The sequence below is a fragment of the Hyla sarda genome, chromosome 7 (genome assembly GCF_029499605.1).
Source record: "Hyla sarda isolate aHylSar1 chromosome 7, aHylSar1.hap1, whole genome shotgun sequence".
Lineage (NCBI taxonomy): Eukaryota > Metazoa > Chordata > Amphibia > Anura > Hylidae > Hyla > Hyla sarda.
The window spans coordinates 84,057,906-84,082,475 of record NC_079195.1 but is presented as its reverse complement, the minus strand read 5'-3'; the positions used below and the strand labels follow the sequence as shown (position 1 = coordinate 84,082,475).

The 24,570-nt window shown below is 41.6% G+C and overlaps 1 protein-coding gene and 1 long non-coding RNA gene across 6 annotated transcripts in view; one reads left to right on the top strand and one right to left on the bottom strand.

The window, feature by feature from the left end:
• LOC130282031 (uncharacterized) overlaps positions 1 to 17,298 on the bottom strand; it is a 125,161-nt gene extending 107,863 nt beyond the window's left edge. The window contains exon 1 of one of the 3 annotated variants that reach the window (XR_008846219.1): positions 17,245 to 17,298. This is a non-coding gene — a long non-coding RNA (uncharacterized LOC130282031). Of the gene's footprint in view, positions 1 to 10,372; positions 10,425 to 17,244 lie in introns of those variants that run through there. The other 2 variants (XR_008846218.1, XR_008846220.1) reach the window with 2 other exon arrangements.
• Positions 17,244 to 24,570, top strand: part of LOC130282029 (ciliary-associated calcium-binding coiled-coil protein 1-like) — a 194,590-nt gene continuing 187,263 nt past the window's right edge. For 2 of the 3 annotated variants that reach the window (XM_056529864.1, XM_056529865.1), the window contains exons 1-2: positions 17,245 to 17,380; positions 20,560 to 20,663. In XM_056529864.1, coding sequence (XP_056385839.1) covers positions 17,345 to 17,380; positions 20,560 to 20,663 — 140 coding nt within the window. In that variant the 5' untranslated portion in view covers positions 17,245 to 17,344. Of the gene's footprint in view, positions 17,381 to 20,559; positions 20,664 to 24,570 lie in introns of all 3 variants that reach the window. The other variant, XM_056529863.1, reaches the window with a different exon arrangement.

Sequence of the window (24,570 nt, the reverse complement as noted above, 5' to 3'; positions counted from 1 at the left end):
CTATTTTATAGCTGCAACACTGCATTGCACTGTGCAAAATATCCTCTAGATGGTAGTATGGATGTCAATGAAACACTGCATGTAAAAATGTACAAATATTTTAATAATTTTTCTCGCAATAATTACATTAGAAAACTCATCCACAGAAATAATGAGACATCATAGAGCTGGGATGTTATTAAAGCTTCTAATTGTTAAAATAGGAGAATATAGCTATTGATTTAAAGGGAGCCCTTGATCTGAGAGTAAATTGTCACTAAGCAAATAATAAAGGTTATGAGATACATGAATATGCATTGATTTATTAGGTCTGAATGATTGCACAACAGGATAGTATAATAGAGCACATTTGCTTCCTTGTCTCGGTATATGTAAATGATTTATTGCTACCGATATTCTGATCTTTTTGTCTCCCTGTTGAGCAGAGTACTGGAATATGTTAGCACTTTATAAATAAAAGATTAGAATAAAATTTAAATTGTGTTCACTCAATCACACCAGAAGCTCATCAATAGTGCATACGGCGTAAAACAGTAGTTCTGAATCATTTTATTAACAGGTAAGAAATACACCCGCTACATGAATCCCCTCAAATAACACAGCATGGTGAATTAAAGGAGAACCACTAGAGGAGGGCTACTGAAGCCCCTATGGTGTGTTTAAAAATGTAAAAACATATATAAATGTTTTAGGCTCTGTTTATGTCACATATATCATCTACATTTGTCATATAATTTGAGAGGAATGACAAATTTATCTATAGGGACCCACTGACCTTATTTATGCCAAAAGATCATATTTTTGGAATATATAGAAAGTGTATGTATCAGTATACTTTTTTTGAGGAGCCCAGTCAACAAATACTAAGGCAACACATAAAAAAAAAAGTATATATTGTTTATGGTATACTCCTAAAAATGATAAGGCATAAATGAAATGTGTTTGAATTTCCCCAAAGAATTAAAACTGGCACATAGATTTTCAATTATGTAGTGCATGGCTTTAGAATCGGGTGCACACAATAATTTCCATGCTTTTTGGTGTAAGGCAACACTCAATGGAGGTATTATAAAATGTTCATTTTTTTATGAAGGTGATTTTCATAAGCAATCATTAGATTGCTTACACACTTCAGTACAATACATAATTATTGCATTGATCTGTGAGATCTTAATTCTACACGTACAGTCTGCCAATGGCAGGCTGTATTAGAAGAATCTACATTGCAGGCATGAAGGCCTTTAAAAGGCCTCCAGCTGCCACAGTAAATTATCGGTACAATGTGATTGTGTTGCAGAGGTGCAGAATGGAGCCTTGATAGGTAAGGCACCTGTCAAGTCACCCTTTACATGTCATGACTGCTACTGATAGTGGAATCTTGGTGTTAAACCAAAGTCCCATTCTGGTAGTTGCAGGCAATTGTTGGATATAAGTCCGCACCTGCTGCATATAGGGCAGACTCTGTTCCTTAGCCCACTTCATATGCTGTGCCTGCTTGTAAAAGCAGTAGCGTTAAGTATTTAATACTATAAATTAAAGAAATAGGAAAAATGTGGAAATGTGCAGAATCCATCACCTCCTCCCCTCCCTTGCCCACAATTGTTCATGAATGCCTCTTATTGTAGTAGCCATTGGGACAGTATGTGGCAATCATGGAGGGTATGGGATGTAAAAGAATAGATGGCAAAATTACTTGGGTGGCAAACTCTGCAGAGAAGTCAACTGTCTGCACCAGTTCAGTACTGGATTTACCTTTAAGCTATATGGTGGTAATAACTGGTAATGGTAGCACAGCACTATTTCCTTATATGTAAGATTTTCTATACATACATTAGACACATGTTTATGGACAAATTTTGCATGTTCCTGCATAGTGTTCTCCATTGACATGAACGCCCACTCTCTCTGCTGTTATACCATTGCCCTAGATGTCTAGCAAAGCACCCGTCGGTGTCTATCTATCACATCCTACTTGCTCATGTTAATGTAAAACTGGAAATTGTAGCTATTTTAAAACTCTTAAACCAGAAATAATTCTGAAAAGTGTAATGAAGAAACACTTTACTATTTCTAGGTCACTTGTTCCTTCTGGTGCACATTTTCAGACGGTACTGGTCAATTAATGATCATTATGATTACAATACAGGCCAAGGAAATGGAGGAAAAGGTCAGAAGTGAACTATAATGACCCTATATCATTGATCTGTAACAACTGTTCAACTTAAAAAAAAAAAATGACCCATTTAGTGCTGCGGTAAAGAGATATTTCAGTGTCCACACTGCCAGAAGCAGTTAGGAAATATTCCTCAATCCATTCATATGTACATTTACTAAAATGATCACTGCCTCTTGCAATAGCTATTGTTAGTCAATAATGGCATTCCTCACATGGCACACAGTGTGTTCTATCCGACCATCAGCAAAGCTTAATTATTAAAGGGGTATTCCAGGAAAAAACAATTTTTTTTATTTATTTTTTTTTTTTTTATATCAACTGGCTCCAGAAAGTTAAACCGATTTGTAAATTACTATTAAAAAAATCTTAATCCTTCTAATAATTATCAGCTGCCGAAATTGAGTTGTTTTTTTCTGTCTGGCGACAGCGCTCTCTGCTGACATCTCTGCTTGTCTCCTGCACTGAGTAAAAGAGGTTTGCTATGGGGATTTTCTTCTACTCTGGACATTTCCCAAGACAGGTGTCATCAGAGAGCACTTAGACATAAAAGAACAACTCAACTTCAGCAGCTCAGGAGTACTGAAAGGATTAAGAGTTTTTAATAGAAGTAATTTACAAATCTGTTCAACTTTCTGGAGCCAGTTGATATATATAAAAAAAAATAAAAATTCTTGGATAATCCCTTTAACCCCTTCAGGACGGAGCCCATTTTGGCCTTAAGGACCGGAGCGTTTTTTGCACATCTGACCACTGTCACTTTAAACATTAATAACTCTGGAATGCTTTTAGTTATCATTCTGATTCCGAGATTGTTTTTTCGTGACATATTCTACTTTAACATAGTGGTAAATTTTTGTCGATACTTGCATCCTTTCTTGGTGAAAAATCCGTAAATTTGATGAAAAATTTGAAAATTTTGCATTTTTCTAACTTTGAAGCTCTCTGCTTGTAAGGAAAATGGATATTACGAATACATTTTTTTTTGGTTCACATATACAATATGTCTACTTTATGTTTGCATCATAAAATTGACGTGTTTTTACTTTTGGAAGACACCAGAGGGCTTCAACGGTCAGCAGCAATTTTCCGATTTTTCACAAAATTTTCAAACTCAGTATTTTTCAGGGACCAGTTCAGGTTTGAAGTGGATTTGAAGGGTCTTCATATTAGAAATACCCCATAAATGACCCCATTATAAAAACTACACCCCCCAAAGTATTCAAAATGACATTCAGTCAGCGTTTTAACCCTTTAGGTGTTTCACACGAATAGCAGCAAAGTGAAGGAGAAAATTCACAATCTTCATTTTTTACACTCACATGTTCTTGTAGACCCAATTTTTGAATTTTTACAAGGGGTAAAAGGACAAAATTTTTACTTGTATTTGTAGCCCAATTTCTCTCGAGTAAGGACATACCTCATATGTCTATGTAAAGTGTTCGGCGGGCGCAGTAGAGGGCTCAGAAGGGAAGGAGCGACAAGGGGATTTTGGAGAGTACGTTTTTCTGAAATGGTTTTTGGGGGGCATGTTACCTTTAGGAAGCCCTTATGGTGCCAGAACAGCAAAATAAACCCACATGGCATACCATTTTGGAAACTAGACCCCTCGGGGAATGTAACATGGGATAAAGTGAACCTTAATACCCCACAGGTGTTTCACGACTTTTGCAAATGTAAAAAAAAAAAATAATAATTTTTACCTAAAATGCTTGTTTTCCCAAAATTTTTTTATTTTTAAAAAGGGTAATAGCAGAAAATACCCCTAAAAACTTGAAGCCCAATTTCTCCCGATTCAGAAAACACCCCATATGGGGGTGAGAAGTGCTCTGCTGGCGCACTACAGGTCTCAGAAGAGAAGGAGTCACATTTGGCTTTTTGAACGCAAATTTTTCTCTGGGGGCATGCCGCATTTAGGAAGCCCCTATGGTGCCAGGACAGCAAAAAAAAAACCCACATGGCATACCATTTTGGAAACTAGACCCCTCGGGGAACGTAACAAGGGGTTAAGTGAACCTTTATACCCCACAGGTGTTTCACGACTTTTGCATATGTAAAAAAAAAATTTTTTTTTACCTAAAATGCTTGTTTTCCCAAAAATTTTACATTTTTAAAAAGGGTAAAAGCAGAAAATACCCCTCAAAATTTGTAACACAATTTCTCCCGAGTACGGCGATACCCCATATGTGACCCTAAACTGTTGCCTTGAAATACGACAGGGCTCCAAAGTAAGAGCGCCATGCGCATTTGAGGCCTAAATTAGGGATTGCATAGGGGTGGACATAGGGGTATTCTACGCCAGTGATTCCCAAACAGGGTGCCTCCAGCTGTTGCAAAACTCCCAGCATGCCTGGACAGTCAACGGCTGTCCGACAATACTGGGAGTTGTTTTGCAACAGCTGGAGGCTCCGTTCTGGAAACAGTGGCGTACCAGACGTTTTTCATTTTTATTGGGGAGGGGAGGGGGGCTGTGTAGGGGTATGTGCATATGTAGTGTTTTTTACTTTTTATTTTATTTTGTGTTAGTGTAGTGTAGTGTTTTTAGGGTACAGTCGCACGGGCGGGGGGTTCACAGTAGTTTCTCGCTGGCAATTTGAGCTGCAGCAGAAAGTTTGCGGCAGCTCAAATTTGCAGCCAGATACTTACTGTAATCCTCCGCCCATGTGAGTGTACCCTGTACGTTCACATTGGGGGGGGGGGGGGGACATCCAGCTGTTGCATAACTACAACTCCCAGCATGCCCGTTGGCTGTCGGTGACTGCTGAGAGTTGCAGTTTTGCAACAGCTGGAGGCACACTGGCTATGTATCACTGAGTTTGTGACCTAACTCAGTGTTTCACAACCAGTGTGCCTCCAGCTGTTGCAAAACTACAACTCCCAGCATGTACGGTGCATGGTGTACGGTGACTGCTGAGAGTTGTAGTTTGCAACAGCTGGAGGCACACCGGTCGTGAAACACTGAGTTAGGTAAAAAAAAACTCTGAGTTTCACAACCAGTGTGCCTTCAGCTGTTGCAAAACTACAACTCTCAGCAGTCACCGACAGCCAACGGGCATGCTGGGAGTTGTAGTTATGCAACCAGCAGATGCACCACTACAACTCCCAGCATGCACTTTAGCTGTTTGTGCAAGCTGTGAGTTGTAGTTATACAACAGCTGAAGGTACACTTTTCCATAGAAAGAATGTGCCTCCAGCTGTTGCAAAACCATAAGTCCCAGCATGCCCATAAGGGAATGCTGGGAGTTGTGGTGGTCTGCCTCCTGCTGTTGCATAACTACAGCTCCCAGCATGCCCTTTTTGCATGCTGGGAGCTGTTGCTAAGCAACAGCAGGAGGCTGTCACTCACCTCCAACGATCCTCGCCGCACAGGTCAGTCCCTCGTCGTCTCCGCCGCCGCAGCTGCTCCTGGGGCCCCGATCCCAACAGGGGCGCCGGGGATCGGGGTCCCCAGCACCCGGGGTGCACATCCCGCACCCGCTCACGTCCTCCGGAAGAGGGGCGGAGCGGGTGCGGGAGTGACACCCGCAGCAGGCGCCCTGATTGGTCGGCCGGTAATCCGGCCGACGAATGAGGGCGATCGTGAGGTGGCACCAGTGCCACCTCACCCCTGCAGGCTCTGGCTGTTCGGGGCCGTCTCTGACGGCCCCGATCAGCCAGTAATTCCGGGTCATCGGGTCACTGGAGACCCGATTGACCCGGAATCGCCGCAGATCGCTGGACTGAATTGTCCAGCGATCTGCAGTGATCGCCGACATGGGGGGGCATAATGACCCCCCTGGGCGATATGCCGGGATGCCTGCTGAACGATTTCAGCAGGCATCCGGCTCAGGTCCCCAACCGGCTAGCGGTGGGGGCCGGAATTCCCACGGGCGTATGGATACGCCCTCGGTCCTTAAGGACTCGGGATGCAGGGCGTGTCCATACGCCCTATGTCCTGAAGAGGTTAAATAATATGATTTAAATATATATATATATATATATATATATATATATATATATATACACACACACACACAAATTTGTATTTGTGTTTGTGGCCCCATAATGCCCTCAGGAGCCGCTCGCCGCTGAAGACTCTAGACACTGTCCCTCATTTACTAAGAGTGGAGTGTCGGTTTATGTTTTTGCAAGTCCTTTACTCCTTTTTTTTCTGATGCTATTTACTAATCTGTCGCCCAATTTCCTTTTCTTTCTGTCGCAGGTTTTTTTTCTGTCGCACAAAATGTATTCTGTGCGACAGAAAAAAAAGTCTCTGCAAATTCTGACTACATTAGTGCTTGTTCTACTACCCCCATCATGTCTGTGCCAGAATTTGCGGCAGAATCTGGCGCACAACCCAACAAAATCTAAATCACTAAGAGTGGAAAAAAAAAAAAACAACAAAAGGGTTTTTTTTCCTGCAAAAGGGGCGTGTTTCCGACAAAAAGAGAAAAAACACTCCGAGTGTGAAGAAAACTCACAGGAAAACCTGGGAGTTTTGCTTCACAGAAAACAGACAGCTCAGAGCTGTCGGTAAATTCCTCAAAACGGAGTGAATCCTGCTACCCCCAGCATGGAACAGGGTCTGTTCCATGTTGGGGGTAGTAGTAGAGGGGCTGAGGGATTGATCGGATCGGGTCTCACTTCTGAGACACGATCCGCTCAGATGTTATTAAGCAGGGGAGCGGGCGGCATGTTCCGATCCCCTGCAATGCACAGTAAACTTTCATTTTTAAATTCCCCACCGAGGAGCCAATCAGGGCTCCTGGCAGGGTTTTAATATAGAAGTGCTGTGGTGGGCAAAGATGTATAGAATCGCTGGGGGAGGCATATATCTGGCCCCTCCAGCGTTTCTATATATCTTTCCACCCGCTGCGCTTGAATAAATGTACTGCCCCCCCAGTGCTATTATATATCTATACTGACCCCCACTGCGCATATACTGACCCCCGCTGCGCATATTTATATATATACTGACCCCCCCCCAGCTGCGCATATTAATATTCATTCTCTCCCTCCCCTGGCTGCCAATGAATGTAAACTATTAGCGGCGGAGCGGAAGGCTGCTGCTCGCTCACGCTGCTTAGAGTTTGTCATTCATAGAGGGCAGCAGCTGCATATCATGCTGTGGGGGTCAGACATATGGATATATGTCTGACCCTCACATCATACATATACAAATGCCGGGTCACCGCTATGAATGACAAGTAAGCTATTTGGAGCAGCAGCGTGAGCCTCCCTGCACTGCTTTACTTGTCATTCATAACGGTGAGCCGGCATTTGTATATGTATGATGTGAGGGTCAGACATATATCCATATGTCTGACCCCCACAGCATGATATGCAGCTGCTGCCCGCTATGAATAACAAACTCTAAGCAGCGTGAGCGAGCAGCAGCCTTCCGCTCCGCCGCTAATAGAGTTTTCATTCATTGGCAGCCAGGGGAGGGAGAGCATGAATATTAATATGCGCAGCTGGGGGGGGTTAGTATATATATAAATATGCGCAGCAGGGGTCAGTATATGCACAGCGGGGGTCAGTATATGCGCAGCGGGGGTCAGTATATATATATATAATAGCGCTGGGGGGGCAGTACATTTATTCAAGCGCAGCGGGCACTAAGTTTGATATAGCGCAGCAGGGGGATAGATCTATAGAAACGCTGGAGGGGCCAGATATATACCCCCCCAGCGATTCTATACATCTTTGCCCACCACAGTGCTTCTATATTAAAACCCTGCCAGGAGCCCTGATTGGCTCCTCGGTGGGGAATTTGAAAATGAAAGTTTACTCCCCTGCTTAATAACATCTGATCGGATCGGGTCTCAGAAGTGAGACCCGATCCGATCAATCCCTCAGCCCCTCTACTACTACCCCCAACATGGAACAGACCCTGTTCCATGCTGGGGGTAGCAGGATTCACTCCGTTTTGAGGAATTTACCCACAGCTCTGAGCTGTCTGTTTTCTGTGAAGCAAAACTCCCAGGTTTTCCTGTGAGTTTTCTTCACACTCGGAGTGTTTTTTCTCTTTTTGTCGGAAACACGCCCCTTTTGCAGGAAAAGATACCCCTTTTGTTGTTTTTTTCCCCCACTCTTAGCGATTTAGATTTTGTTGGGTTGTGCGCCAGATTCTGCTGCAAATTCTGGCACAGACAGAATTCTGGCGCAAAACCTAACAAAAAGTGTTGGCATCCTGTTAGTAAATGAGGGCCACTGTCTGGTGCAGCTGCCCAAAGTCTGTGGCAATTGAGTAATGCGAGCATGCCAGAGCGACCCTGCATGCTGCCCGCTGCGGATAACAAGCTCAGCTCTCCTCTTCCTACCAATGCTGCTGGGCAGCTGTGATCCCTGGACAACACTACTGCCAAAACAGCGCACTCCCCACTGAGGTTGCACACACACACAACATGATAACGTCCCAAACACAGGCCCCTCTCACAAATACAGGGTTTATAGCCTTAATAACTTTTTTAAAATGCACAATAGAATTAAGGCATAACAGGTATCCCTCCACCATCGCTCTGCATAAAGATTACTGCCAGTAGTAACATTGTGGCCAGTGTAAAAAAGAAAACTGTGTTACTGTAGAGGAATGTGACCCTCTGCACTGGGACACAGTATTATGCTTTACAACCCGCTCCCTCTCACTCCATCCTCACTACCCTCTCATAGGAAGACGGGAACACAGTTTCTCTGTACATCTTACTGCTGCGTAGACTGTGGCGTGCAGCGAGAGGAGTGCTCCACAACCTTTCTCCCACCCGCCCGCACATCTATGACCTGCCTGCGATGCACATCTACCATCCGCCCGCTATTACAAGACTACAATTCCCACAGAATGCCCATACAGCGAGGACATGCTGTGGGTTGTAGTCTTGCTACAGCTAGCGGACGGATGGTGGATGTGTGCGTCACGGGCAGGTGGGAGAAAGGCTGGGAGATGTGCAGAGAAACGGTGTCCCTGTCCCCCTAAGAGAGGGTAGCGGGGAAGCGGTGTCTCTGTGCGGAGGATCACATTCCGCTACAGGGACACAGTTTTCTTTATTACATCGGCAGTAATTAGATCACCATTATTATGTGTACACAAATATTTTTTGTTTTGCTTCTCCATATATCTTGTGGCAAAATGAGTGGAAGCTTCACAAGTTCTACTGGTCCCGCATAAAACAATCCCTCATGTGGGATATGACAATTTCTTATTTTCGTGTATACAGGGCTGTATAAGGCTCATTTTTGCACTGTAGTTTTTATAGTAACACTTTAGCATATACATGTGATATTTTGATCAAATTTTTTCTGGGATGTGATTTTGGACTTTGAATTTTTTTTCACATTTACACCATTCACCGTACGGGAGCATTAATGTTATATTTTAACAGTTCGGACATTTATACAGATGATACCAAATAGGTTTATTCATTTTTTTATATTGTTTTATTTGTAAATTTTTTATTGGGGGAGGGTCTTATCCACTTTTAATTACTATTTATTATAATCTATTGATTGCTATTACTGTTCAGTGCTATGCATCAGCATAGCCCTAATCACTGATATTATTGATCTACTTGTAAAGTCTGCTAGAAGGCACACTATACAAATCAATGACAGCAGAGCAGCATGGAGCAGGTGAGTAGAGCTCTAGCCATCATTTTGACTTATAGGACCACCACAATCATGAGTCTCACAAAGCCTTGCTAATGCTTTAGATGCCGTGATTAGTATTGATCACAGCATTTAAAGTGTTAATGGCAGACATCAGCATGCTCGCTAATGTCTGCCATTATCCATGAGGTCCCAGCTGCTGATAACAACAACCAACTTGCCAGGAGACATGGTGATCAGGGAACCCTATAACGCAGTGTTTCCCAACCAGGGTGCCTCCAGCTGTTGCAAAACTACAACTCCCAGCATGCCCGGACAGCCGCTGGCTGTCCGGGCATGCTGGGAGTTGTAGTTTTGCAACAGCTGGAGGCACCCTGGTAGGGAAACAATGCTATAACGTATATGGACGTCACTGTGCGCTAAGTACAAGGGCACAGCAAAGTACATGTACATCGTGTGTCCTCTAGGGGTTAAAAAGGGTCCACCTGAGGCAGTTGGTGTCACTTGTAATGGATCCTGCACTGACATCATTTTTGCTTTGGTACTTCTATGACCAAATTGAAAAACAGAAATAAGAACGCCTACGGGAAAATAGTTGTCTGGGCACATAAAACTTACTTCCATGTAAGTTTTTGGCGCATTTTCAGGGACTGCTGGCGATTATTTTCATATAGACATCTATGATTAAAAAAAAGGCAAAAAATGTAGGTTAAACATTGGCATTTTTTCTAGCATTTCCCCCAATTCGTCAATAGAAATCCTTGAGTCACAGAATGAATGATTGATATTGGGCAGACAAGATGGGCCAATTTGCTGACACATTCTATGTTTCTATGAATGAATCACATGACTTTTAATAAAAAAAATTGTTATCCGCTGCGGATAACAAGCTCAGCTCTCCTCTTCCTACCAATGCTGCTGGGCAGCTGTGATCCCTGGACAACACTACTGCCAAAACAGCGCACTCCCCACTGAGGTTGCACACACACACAACATGATAACGTCCCAAACACAGGCCCCTCTCACAAATACAGGGTTTATAGCCTTAATAACTTTTTTAAAATGCACAATAGAATTAAGGCATAACAGGTATCCCTCCACCATCGCTCTGCATAAAGATTACTGCCAGTAGTAACATTGTGGCCAGTGTAAAAAAGAAAACTGTGTTACTGTAGAGGAATGTGACCCTCTGCACTGGGACACAGTATTATGCTTTACAACCCGCTCCCTCTCACTCCATCCTCACTACCCTCTCATAGGAAGACGGGAACACAGTTTCTCTGTACATCTTACTGCTGCGTAGACTGTGGCGTGCAGCGAGAGGAGTGCTCCACAACCTTTCTCCCACCCGCCCGCACATCTATGACCTGCCTGCGATGCACATCTACCATCCGCCCGCTATTACAAGACTACAATTCCCACAGAATGCCCATACAGCGAGGACATGCTGTGGGTTGTAGTCTTGCTACAGCTAGCGGACGGATGGTGGATGTGTGCGTCACGGGCAGGTGGGAGAAAGGCTGGGAGATGTGCAGAGAAACGGTGTCCCTGTCCCCCTAAGAGAGGGTAGCGGGGAAGCGGTGTCTCTGTGCGGAGGATCACATTCCGCTACAGGGACACAGTTTTCTTTATTACATCGGCAGTAATTAGATCACCATTATTATGTGTACACAAATATTTTTTGTTTTGCTTCTCCATATATCTTGTGGCAAAATGAGTGGAAGCTTCACAAGTTCTACTGGTCCCGCATAAAACAATCCCTCATGTGGGATATGACAATTTCTTATTTTCGTGTATACAGGGCTGTATAAGGCTCATTTTTGCACTGTAGTTTTTATAGTAACACTTTAGCATATACATGTGATATTTTGATCAAATTTTCTCTGGGATGTGATTTTGGACTTTGAATTTTTTTTCACATTTACACCATTCACCGTACGGGAGCATTAATGTTATATTTTAACAGTTCGGACATTTATACAGATGATACCAAATAGGTTTATTCATTTTTTTATATTGTTTTATTTGTAAATTTTTTATTGGGGGAGGGTCTTATCCACTTTTAATTACTATTTATTATAATCTATTGATTGCTATTACTGTTCAGTGCTATGCATCAGCATAGCCCTAATCACTGATATTATTGATCTACTTGTAAAGTCTGCTAGAAGGCACACTATACAAATCAATGACAGCAGAGCAGCATGGAGCAGGTGAGTAGAGCTCTAGCCATCATTTTGACTTATAGGACCCCCACAATCATGAGTCTCACAAAGCCTTGCTAATGCTTTAGATGCCGTGATTAGTATTGATCACAGCATTTAAAGTGTTAATGGCAGACATCAGCATGCTCGCTAATGTCTGCCATTATCCATGAGGTCCCAGCTGCTGATAACAACAACCAACTTGCCAGGAGACATGGTGATCAGGGAACCCTATAACGCAGTGTTTCCCAACCAGGGTGCCTCCAGCTGTTGCAAAACTACAACTCCCAGCATGCCCGGACAGCCGCTGGCTGTCCGGGCATGCTGGGAGTTGTAGTTTTGCAACAGCTGGAGGCACCCTGGTAGGGAAACAATGCTATAACGTATATGGACGTCACTGTGCGCTAAGTACAAGGGCACAGCAAAGTACATGTACATCGTGTGTCCTCTAGGGGTTAAAAAGGGTCCACCTGAGGCAGTTGGTGTCACTTGTAATAGATCCTGCACTGACATCATTTTTGCTTTGGTACTTCTATGACCAAATTGAAAAACAGAAATAAGAACGCCTACGGGAAAATAGTTGTCTGGGCACATAAAACTTACTTCCATGTAAGTTTTTGGCGCATTTTCAGGGACTGCTGGCGATTATTTTCATATAGACATCTATGATTAAAAAAAAGGCAAAAAATGTAGGTTAAACATTGGCATTTTTTCTAGCATTTCCCCCAATTCGTCAATAGAAATCCTTGAGTCACAGAATGATTGATTGATATTGGGCAGACAAGATGGGCCAATTTGCTGACACATTCTATGTTTCTATGAATGAATCACATGACTTTTAATAAAAAAAAAAAAAAAAGAATAGACAGGGTAAAAAAACAGCAAAAGAAAAAATTACTATAGTAACACACACTATTAAAAAAAAAAAAAAATATTTTTTGTGGCATTTTTTTCTTATTTGGTAAGAAAACGATAATGTTTATGGAAACTTAGCCTAAGTCCATGTTAACACAGAGGAATTTACCAGCCAATTCAGGCAGCAACATTGCTTTCAATGGGATTCCTAGGCACTGTGCACGCGGCGGAATTTCTGCAGCAGATTCTGGTCTCCACAGAAAGAATTGACTGGTCTTTCTGCGGAACCTGCTTGGAAATGCATTACCGTCTATGGAGACAAAGCATTTTCTAGCAGTCCTAGCACCAGCGTGTCTGCCGGACATTGCATCATGTGAACAGGGTCTTAAGGTACTATAGTGCTTTTAACCCCTTAACTACGCAGGACGTAAATGTACATCCTGGTGAGCTGGTACTTAACGTACCAGAGCGTAAATTTATGCCCTATGCATAACCGCGAGAATCGAAGCGATGCTCGCGTCAAGCGTGGCAGGTCCCGGCTGCTGATAGCAGCCAGGGACCCGCCTGTAGTGGCGGACATCCGCGATCGCACGGATGTCCGCCATTAACCCCTCAGATGCCGAGGCCAATACAGATCACGGCATCGCGGTACTTTGAATGGATGATCGGATCGCCCGCAGCGCTGCCGCGGTGATCCGATCATCCAGCATGGCGGCCGGAGGTCCCCTCACCTTGCTCCGGACATCTCCCGGGGTCTTCTTCTCTGGTCTGCGATCGAGCTGACCAGAGCAGAAGATGACCGATAATACTGAGCAGTGCTATGTCCTATACATAGCACTGAACAGTATTAGCAATCGAATGATTGCTATAAATAGTCCCCTATGGGGACTATTAAAGTGTAAAAATAAAAGTAAAAAAAAAAATTTAAAAACCCTCCCACAATAAAAACATAAATTGTCCCATTTTCCCTATTTCACCCCACAAAAATATTTTACATCCATATTTGGTATCGCCGCGTGCTTAAATATCCCAACTATTAAAATAAAATGTTAATGATACCGTACGGTGAACGGTGTGAATGTTAAACATTTTTTTTTAAAGTCCAAAATAGCTGCTTTTTTATTACATTTTATTCCCAAAAAAATTTATAAAAAAAGTATTAAAAGTTTTATCTAAGCAAATATGGTATCAATAAAAAGTACAGATCACAGCACAAAAAATGAGCCCTCATAACTCCGCTTATACGGAAAAATGAAAAAGTTATAGGTCTTCAAACTAGGGGGATTTTAAACGTACTAATTTCGTTTGTAAAACAGTTTGCAATTTTTTTTAAGCGCAACAGTAATAGAAAAGTATGTTATCATGGTTATCATTTTAATTGAATTGACCCAAAGAATAAAGATCACATGTAATTTTTACCGTAAATTGTACGGCGTGAAAACGAAACCTTAAAAAATTAGCAAAATTGCGGTTTTCTTTTTAATTTCCCCACAGAAATAGTATTTTTTTGGTTGCACCATACATTTTATGGTAAAGTGAGTGATGGCATTATAACGGACAACTTGTCGTGCAAAAAACAAGCCCTCATTCTAGTCTGTGGATGAAAATATATAAAAGAGTTATGATTTTTTGAAGACGAGGAGGAAAAAACAAAAACGTTAAAAAAAAAAAATTGTCTGAGTCCCAGTGTGAAAAACAGGGTCACGCCGTAACCCCGCATCACACCAGGTTGGTCCCGGCTGCTAATCATAGCCAGGACCCTGGGCTAACAGCTGTTAACCCTTCAGACGCGGCGATGAAAGTTGACCGCCACGTCTGAAAACGAAAGTAAACGGTTCCCGGCAGCTCAGTCGGGCTGATCGGGACATCGCGATAAAATCGCGATGTTCTGATCAGCTGGGACGCAGGCGGAGGTCTCCTTACCTCTCTCCGTGGCGTCCGATTGTCGATTGATTGCTCCAAGCCTGAGCTACAGGCTTGAGCAATCAAGTCCCTATCTGCTATGGCTTTGCAGGGATCAGCATAGGAGATCAGTGTGTGCAGTGTTATAGGTCCCTATGGGAGCTATAACACTGCAAAAAAAAAGTGAAAAAAAAAAAAAAAGTTAACAAAGGTCATTTAACCCCTTCCCTATTAAAAGTTTGAATCACCCCCCTTTTCCCATAAAAAAAAAAAAAAAAAAAACCTGTGTAAATAAAAATAAACATATGTGGTATCGCCACATGCAAAAATGTCCGACTATAAAAATATATCGTTAATTAAATTGCACGGTCAATGGCGTGCGGGCAAAAAAATTACAAAGTCCAAAATAGTGTCTTTTTGGTCACTTTTTATATCATGAAAAAATGAATAAAAAGCGATCAAAAAGTCCGATCAATACAAAAATGGTACCGATAAAAACATCAGTCCTCATACCGCCCCATACGCGGAAAAATAAAAATTTTATATGGGTTAGAAGATGAGAATTTTTAATATATAAATTTTCCTGCATATAGTTATGATTTTTTTCCGAAGTACGACAATATCCAACCTATATAAGTAGGGTATCATTTTAACCCCTTAAGGACTCAGGGTTTTTCCGTTTTTGCACTTTCGTTTTTTCCTCCTTACCTTTAAAAAATCATAACCCTTTCAATTTTCCACCTAAAAATCCATATTATGGCTTATTTTTTGCGTCGCCATTTCTACTTTGCAGTGACATTAGTCATTTTACCCAAAAATGCACGGCGAAACGGAAAAAAAAATCATTGTGCGACAAAATCTAAAAAAAAAGCCATTTTGTAACTTTTGGGGGCTTCCGTTTCTACGCAGTGCATATTTCGGTAAAAATTACACCTTATCATTATTCTGTAGGTCCATACGGTTAAAATGATACCCTACTTATATAAGTTTGATTTTGTCGCACTTCTGGAAAAAATCATAACTACATGCAGGAAAATGTATACGTTTAAAAATGTCATCTTCTGACCCCTATAACTTTTTTATTTTTCCACGTACAGGGCGGTATGAGGGCTCATTTTTTGCGCCGTGATCTGAAGTTTTTATCAATATGATTTTTGTTTTGATCGGACTTTTTGATCACTTTTTATTCATTTTTTTAATGGTATAAAAAGTGACCAAAATACGCTTTTTTGGACTTTGGAATTTTTTTGCGCGTACGCCATTGACCGTGCGGTTTAATTAATGATATATGTTTATAGTTCGGACATTTACGCACGCGGCGATACCACATATGTTTATTTTTATTTTTTTACACTGTTTTATTTTTTTTATGGGAAAAGGGGGGGGATTCAAACTTTTATTAGGGAAGGTTTTTTTTTTGCAGTGTTATAGGTCCCATGGGGACCTATAACACTGCACACACTGATCTCCTATGCTGATCACTGGCGTGTATTAACAAGTCTGTGATCAGTGTTATCGGCGCTTGACTGCTCCTGCCTGGATCTCAGGCACGGAGCAGTCATTCGTCGATCGGACACCGAAGAGGCAGGTAAGGGCCCTCCCGGTGTCCGGTCAGCTGTTCGGTTCACCGCGGCGGTCCCGAACAGCCCCACTTTCAGTTTCACTTTAGAAGCGGCGGTCAGCTTTGACCGCCGCTTCTAAAGGGTTAATACCGCACATCGCCGCGATCGGCGATGTGTGGTATTAGCCGCGGGTCCCGGCCGTTGATGAGCGCCGGGACCGACGCGATATGATGCAGGATCGCGGCGCGATCCCGCTTCATATCGCGGGAGCCGGCGCAGGACGTAAATATACGTCCTGCGTCGTTAAGGGGTTAACCGTATGGACCTACAGAATAAAAGATAAGGTGTTATTTTTACCGAAAAATGCACTGCATAGAAACGGAAGCCCCCAAAAGTTACAAAATTTAATTTTTTCTTCAATTTTATCGCAGAATTATTTTTTTTTCCGTTTCGCCGTGAATTGGTGGTGCAAAAAATAAGCCATCATATGGAATTTTAGGTGCAAAATTGAAAGCGTTATGATTTTTAGAAGGTGATGAGGAAAAAATAAAAATGCAAAATCGGAAAAGCGCTGAGTCCTTAAGGGGTTAAGGCCCAAATGGGCTGAGTCCTTAAGGGGTTAAGAACGGCTCCTATTAGTGTTTTCCAAATAGTGTGCCTCCAGCTGTTGCAAAACTACAACTCCCAGAATGTCTGGGCAGTCTTTGGCTGGGAGTTGTAGTTTTGCAACAGCTGGAGGCACACTATTTGGAAACGACTGTATTAGCCTCTATCAGCAGGTTAGGCTGCCCTGCTTTCAGTTTAACTTTAGGAGTATGTTCACACATGGGATTCATTATAAAATATATATTTGAAATGAAGGCCATATTTTGATGTGTGTGTGTGTTTTTACGTGTGTGAACATAGCTTAACAGAAAATATAACAAAACAAAAAGGCGCCAACAGCTGCAGGAGCCGGAAATGTTACCTCTATAGAACAAGGACAGTGACCGGAGCGTGGTCACATGACCAGTCACGTGGGTGGCAAACGGCCGGTGACCATGGCAACAGAACGCTAAACTAGGAACATGGCGACAGAGGAGAAGAAGGTGAAGGAGCTGCAGGTGATCACATGGTTCTATTTATTGTTTCTATGTTTCTCATATATGTGATGTATGTATTAGTGACTCCTGTACCGCTATTTCAGTGCTGCAGTATTCCTTTAGGATTAGAGTCAGAATCAGTGTTTTTCAAACAGTTTGCCTCCAGCTGTTGCAAAACTACAACTCCCAGCATGCCCGGACAGCCTTTGGCTGTCCGGGCATGCTGGGAATTGTAGTTTGTCAAAAGCTAGAGGCACACTGTTGAATCCACATAAACTCTAACATAGGCACCTGCCACCTGTTCATACATACTGCCCAAAAACCGCATTGAAAAGCTGTAGTTTAGTTGACCTTCAACTGATTTTTCTTGCTGCAGGTTAAAGGCAAAAAAAATATATATCAAATTTTTTTTTAAAACCTGCAACGAAACTGCAATGTGTAAATAATCTGTGCGTTCTGTTTTGCTCGCGTCAAAAAAAGTTCCATCTGCCGCGCCATTCTTGCTATTAAAAATATCGGAATCCTGAGCAAAAAATATTATGAATTGATGATTTGTCCCTAACGTGAACGGAGCCTCTGTTAACCCTTTCCAACCAGATTCGTTTCCCCTTTTATTTTATTTATTTTTTGTAAATACCGGTACGTGCAAAGTGGAAAGCTATAAAGCTTCTTCTCGTTAGAATATTCAAAACATGTTTGTGCCTTTTTTTTATGTGATACATCAGGTTTTCTTTTTGTCATTTTTACATTACCAATTAATTATTATTATTTGTGATATCAGAGGAAAATGTAAAAAAAATAAGTGTCTGTGTATTTTTTTCTTAATAACAGACAGTGCCTCTAAAATATTATTTACATTGTGCCCCTTTTCTTTTTTCTTTTTTTGTTACTATTGCTTCCATGTGGATGGAGGGCAGAACCAGAAGCTGTCATTTCTTTTTGATGTTTTACTTTGAATTGTTTCTTTCTTTATTTTGTGGTCACTTATAGAAAGTAAATAAATACATTAATAAATAAGTCACATATACCGTATGTGTGTGTATATATAATTTTTTTTTTTTTTAATTATTGTGCTTCCCATAATTTGCTGATAGCCCTGACAAGTTAGCAGCCCCTGTTACATAGGAATACAGCCCCATGATCGAAATTCCGCGAGCGGAGATTTCTCAGTGTGAACATACTCTAACACAGAAATAGTACAGCTATGTAGACAGTGCCTCTACTGTGCACATAAAGCCTCTTTACCAGATCCTACAAAAAATGAGACCTCAGACCAGGGTGACCAGGTTTTAGCAATACAAAATTGCCCTAAAAATTTGCCAATTTTTCCACATAATGTGACCATACAAAGCTATACACAGGTTCTGCAGACCATATAAGTGATGACATTTACATCCAGTGGCTCAAAGGTAACGTCTTCTCTAACTGAATCGCAGGGGGCGTCTTCTCTGGTTGGAGTTGTACATTTTTCAATTTCTTTACTATCCAGCCAAGACTGGTTTCCATAGAACCTGCCAAATATTTTGGCCTCCTTTTCCAGCACAATGTATTTCCATATGTATTGCCCTACACTTTGTGTCCCCATATATAGTTGTAGGCCCATTCTGTGCCCCCATATATAGTTGTAGGCCCATTCTGTGCCCCATATTTAGCTGTATACCCCCCTCTGTGCCCCCATTTATGGTTTAGACCCTCTCTGTGCCCCCATATACAGCTATAGAACCTTTCTCTGCTCTCCCATGGTTTGGGGCCAGGACCTACTGCTATGGTCTATGGGTCATAGCAGTAGGACCCTGGACTCTAGAAGCAGTCATCGGGGCACCAAAGCTGAGGAGGTGGTGTGCTGGTAATTTATCATCCTGGCTGACTCACATTTCCTCCTGCTCGACTGCTCCAGTCTGGGCGAACGTCATGACAATAACATGCCTAAGTGTTCTACCTCCCTGCTACTGCTTATTTAAAATGGCTGCAGGCCTACATCGAAAAGAACCAGGAAATCCACGTGTATCGAAAAAGATCTTTTCAGGAGATAGGGACAACGATTACAAAACTGGGACCATCCTGTTACAGCCAAAAAGTCTGGTCACCCTGCCTCCGATTATACCACAAAACTATTAAGACCCCAAACCAGAATATATAATTAATTCAGACACCCAGGCCAGTGTACAACATTATATATAGACCCTAGACCTGACCCGTTAAAGTGTTACTGTCACATTATTGACAGACAGACCTGTCAAATGTTGTGATCGGTTGGAGTGTGGGTGTTCAGACCCCACTGATCTCTAGATAGAAGCAAGAGAAGTGCACAGCTGAGTGCTTCACTCCTCTGTTTGCTCATCTGTCTGAATTGTTTCATAAGACATTGTAAGTCTATAGAGCCCATACTATATAACAAGTTGGGCAGAGCAGCAGGCTGGGGAGTAAATCACTCAGCTGTGTACTTCTCCTTGTTCTATCTTGTGAGCAGTGGGGCTCTAAACACCAAGACCCTGATTAAAACTTTTAACATGGCTGTGTTTTTTTTTTTTTTTTTTTTTTTTAGATGACAGTAATGCTTTAAATATATACAGGACCCAGACCAACCTTACATAAATTTCAGACCCCAGATAAGACCTCCTGATTATATTCCGATCCCCTGTATTAATATCCTAACCCAACTCCCTAAATATATTAAGAAACCGTATTTTAATATCAGACCACAGTCCAGATCCCTATGTTAATATCATACTCCAAAAATAAAACTTAAAACATCCAGACCCCAGACAAGAATATACACTTACCTTTCTCATTAATGGCTACCAGGTCCTGATCCTGATATTATTAGCCATTTATGGCTACTAGGTCATGATACTAGGTCCTAATCCATGTCAGAATGCTGTGCGCTTAACTGCACATTACATCTCAATACTGAACAGCATCAGGATGCAGCCCAGATAAGCCCTCTCCAGCCACGCTCTGTATTCAGCAAATATCTACAATTGATAGGAGATGTGTCTGGTTTGAAAGCCTGCAGCATGGCCTTAAATCTGTGTGGATTTATTTTTGCAACTCATAATTAGAAAAATTGCATTCATATGTAGTGTCCACCATAAATTCCCTTCATTTTGATTGTGTCCCGAGGACTTTTCAGTTATTGTCTTGTGTTTTTTTTCTCTTGGATTTTTATCAACGTAAAATGTTTTTTTTTTAATGAACAGGACATGGCTGAAAATCAATTGGAGGAAGTTTCCATGCAAGAATTCTTGTCTCTACCACAGATAAATAATCTTTTGGAAGTACAAGATGCAGACAAAATACAGAGGTATAAACATTTTCTTCTATAACTAAATTCGGCGGGGGGGGAGGGGGGGGTTCACATGACATTTGACAAAACAATCTGGGCATATGTTGGCATCTGCGGTGTACCACAGTGTACTTGCTGTGAATCTTTGAGTTGATCCATACTATGTTTGGTCCATTTCCTGCATGTATACAGTTACCTTGCAGAAACCAAACCTAGAGTCCCACTGTTGCTTTGAGTTTGGGTGAGTAAACCTGCAATTGGGCAAGTGCATGTGACTGTAATATGCATGCAAAAATGCTCCTTTGAAAGTGACCTAACTGCTATACATGAATTGGGATGGCAAAATAGTCTGAATTCCTATGAAGATATTATAAATAAAAGCAATGTGGAGCTTAAATAATGGAAGGGGCTTGGCGTGAATGGAGGGGGCATGGAGACGTCACCAGTCCCAGGAAACAAAAAGGTTTCTGAGACTGGAGACGCAGCCCCGCATAGAATGCGGGTGCTGCACAGAGATCGTGGGGGGTCCCAGCGGTAGGCCCCCCGCAATCAGACATCTTATTCCCTATCCTTTGGATAGGGGATAAGATGTATTTGGCTGGAATACCCCTTTAATACTACATTGAGGGTTTAGCTGAATTAGAAATAGGGAAAGCATCAGTGCCACTGCCCTTAAGATCCTTACGAATAAGAGGATAGAAAAACACGTTGAAGTTTGACCTGATTTATGGAAGCTGAGTATTTCTTTGGGGTAACGTTTAACAAGAATTCTTAAAAATATTATTTTATTGCAAATAATCCCCTAATCTAAGTGTGTTATGGCCATATTTCAGTTCAGAGCCCATTTTAAAATTGGGCATCACAGTAATGATTTAACCCCTTAAGGACCCAGCCCATTTTCACCTTAAGGACCTGAGCATTTTTTGCACATCTGACCACTATCACTTTAAACATTAATAACTCTGGGATGCTTTTACTTAAAAATCACTAAGCACATGAAGCTCATATATAGTGCGGTGCGGTATACCAGTTCATACTGAATACCGGTGTGTTTTTTCTGTACGATATGAATGTTTCCCTATACTGCAGTACCGGTTAGGCCCCTACCTCAAATGAATGATTAGCAGCTGCAGCGCTGATCAGAAGTTCTGCAATGATCGCGGCCCACTCTCTTTCTGCGCTTGCAGGTGGAGGTGACAGCTTCCGTTCTCCGAACAGAAGTCATTCATTTACAGCGCTGCGGCTCACAGGAGGAGAAGGAGAGCAGCGCCTGCGGGTAACATGATTAGTCCCGCAGATTAGTCCCGCACTGTGGCTGATAATTCATTCGAGGGGTGGGGGGGGGTTTAGGGGGAAATGAGTGAGAAAAAAAAAATAATATCAAATACCGTCATAAGTTTGAAAAGTACCGTGATACACATTTTTGGTCATACCGCCCAGCACTACTCATATAACAATTTGTTAAAGTAGAAAAAACCCTATCACATAAAAAGCTATAAATATCGTGTCACATGAACATAATTCTCCAATGATGAACACCTTTATATCCCAACGCGTTTCCCCATGTATCTTATACAGGGGTGTGGAAATGTAAAAAAAAAGAAAAACACTTGTCCAAGGGACTAAAACGGAGCAGAATCTACTTGTCCCTCATAACAATCCACTTGTCCTGGTACAAAATTATTAAGCCATGTTACGCAGGGACGGAATATTCCCTTCATGACGTCTGCTGGGGCCTCATACTAGAAATGGGGGGGGGGGGGGAGGGTTGTCCCAGCAGTCAGACCCCCGCGATCTATCACTTATGGGGATAAGTTATTTTGCACTACAGTATTCCTTTTAGTAGTTAGTCCTCCTTCAGGTAGGTATGTCCCTTTATCAGGTAGGGATCAAGTAGGGCCCCCTGTATCATTATATTCCCCCCCCCTCTGATGCCCCCTGCACCATTATATTCCCCTCCTCTGATGCCCCCTGTGTCATTATATTCACCCTCCCCGATGCCCCATGTCATTCTCTCCCACCCCCCCTCTGATGACCCCTGTGTCATTATATTCCTCTTCCTGGTGCCCCCTGGGTCATTATACCCCCCCCCCCCCTTGATGCCCCTTGTGTCATTATATTTCATCCCAACACCCCTCTCCTGTACCACATTATTTACCAAACCTCACCTCTCTGATCCCCTGCTACCTGTCCTCTGGCCCCATGTGGTCTCCGGCAGGCTCAGCTGTCACTGTTGTTACTGGACCACATCCTCCTTGGGGATTCTCAAAGAGAAAGGAGATAATGATACCTATATGGAGCAGATTTATAAACATATGACAAAACAAAAATAGGCAAGCAAACACAACACAATGTAGGTGTCTCATATAGAATTTGCATTTAAATAGCCAGATAGACAGCACCGGCATGTGTTGTTTGAAGCATCTTGTCTGCTGTAAATCCTGTGGCAAAAAAATATATAAAGACAAACCACACATAAAGCAGACAAAATTAGAGGGCATACAAACAATACACAAAGAACTATGCCACATACAAAATAAATGCATTACAAATTGCTGACAAAAATACACCAAACATTGATACATTATAGTTAGTCACAAACACATAGCATAACGTGTGTGTATATATATATATATATATATATATATATATATATATATATATATATATATATATATATATATAGCCATACATTGTGAATAGGGACTAGACCAAATAGCACATGCAAAAAAAGAGAAAGAGATAGAAAAAATATATATAGATAATAATAGATAAAAAAACAAAAACACAAAAAAGGGGGAAGGGAACAGAAATAGTTTAGAACCCACAGATAGAAGGGAGGCAAAATCCTAGAAGAATCACCCTATTGTGAGCAAATACTATGTTAGACTTTACCTCCAACTGGCAGCAAACTGATATGCAAAATTATATAATAAATTGGATACAAATCCATTAGATAGATCAGATAAACTCTATTTTCAATGAAGAAAAAACTGATGTCCAGCGCTGCTCCCGTATAAAAGTAGAATTCTTTATTCAAACATGACACCAACAGGTACAGAAGACACAGTAGTCACAGGTAGGTGATGCGTTTCAGCCCACCAAGGGGCCTTAGTCATACAACATTTTTTAGTAGAATGAATCTTTTTAAAGGCTCCAGAGGGAGAAAGAGGAGGAGTCAGTTCCCAAAATTGGGCGAGACCTCCTATCCCTCCGTCCAGGTGCAAGTATAATAAAGCATGGAACAGGTTTCCTTAACCATTAATGCACCACTACCTTCAGGTTCAATCAGAAACCACATAAAACACTTTTAAAATATGAAAGAACAAACAAATAATGCTAAAATATCTCTAGTGCTATGTGAGCCGGTAAGCTGTTCCTGGGTGAACTATTTTTGAAACTATGTTTCTATTATAATAATTTCTATTGTCCTCCAGGAGCATACATAACCGCACTAACAACCGCACTGTGTGTACAGGTCATTACAACCTAATTTCAAACTGACAGATGATACCCGGCGCAAATTCAATAAATAAAAATCATGTTTTGCACTATGTGCCGTATATACGGAATATACAACTGTGAGTTTCTATGTGGTAATTTATACACATGAATGATATAGCACTGAATATATTTATTGTTTTTCATTTCATGTTTTTTGTATTTTTGCATTTAACCATCATCAAATATTAAATTATTTTACTACTATATACAGTGCTATCAAATATATAGAATTATCATAGCCCCTAGAGGAGAAATTCTTCACTGACAGTATGTTGCATCTTATTTGCATAAATATTTATAGTGTTTATATGCAAACAAGTAACTGTCTGTATTAGATCATATGGATGGATATGTTTCAATAATGTAAAATTGTGTCTAGCCTTTTATTTAAACCCTTCGGTATCCGACTTCCCAACTTTAA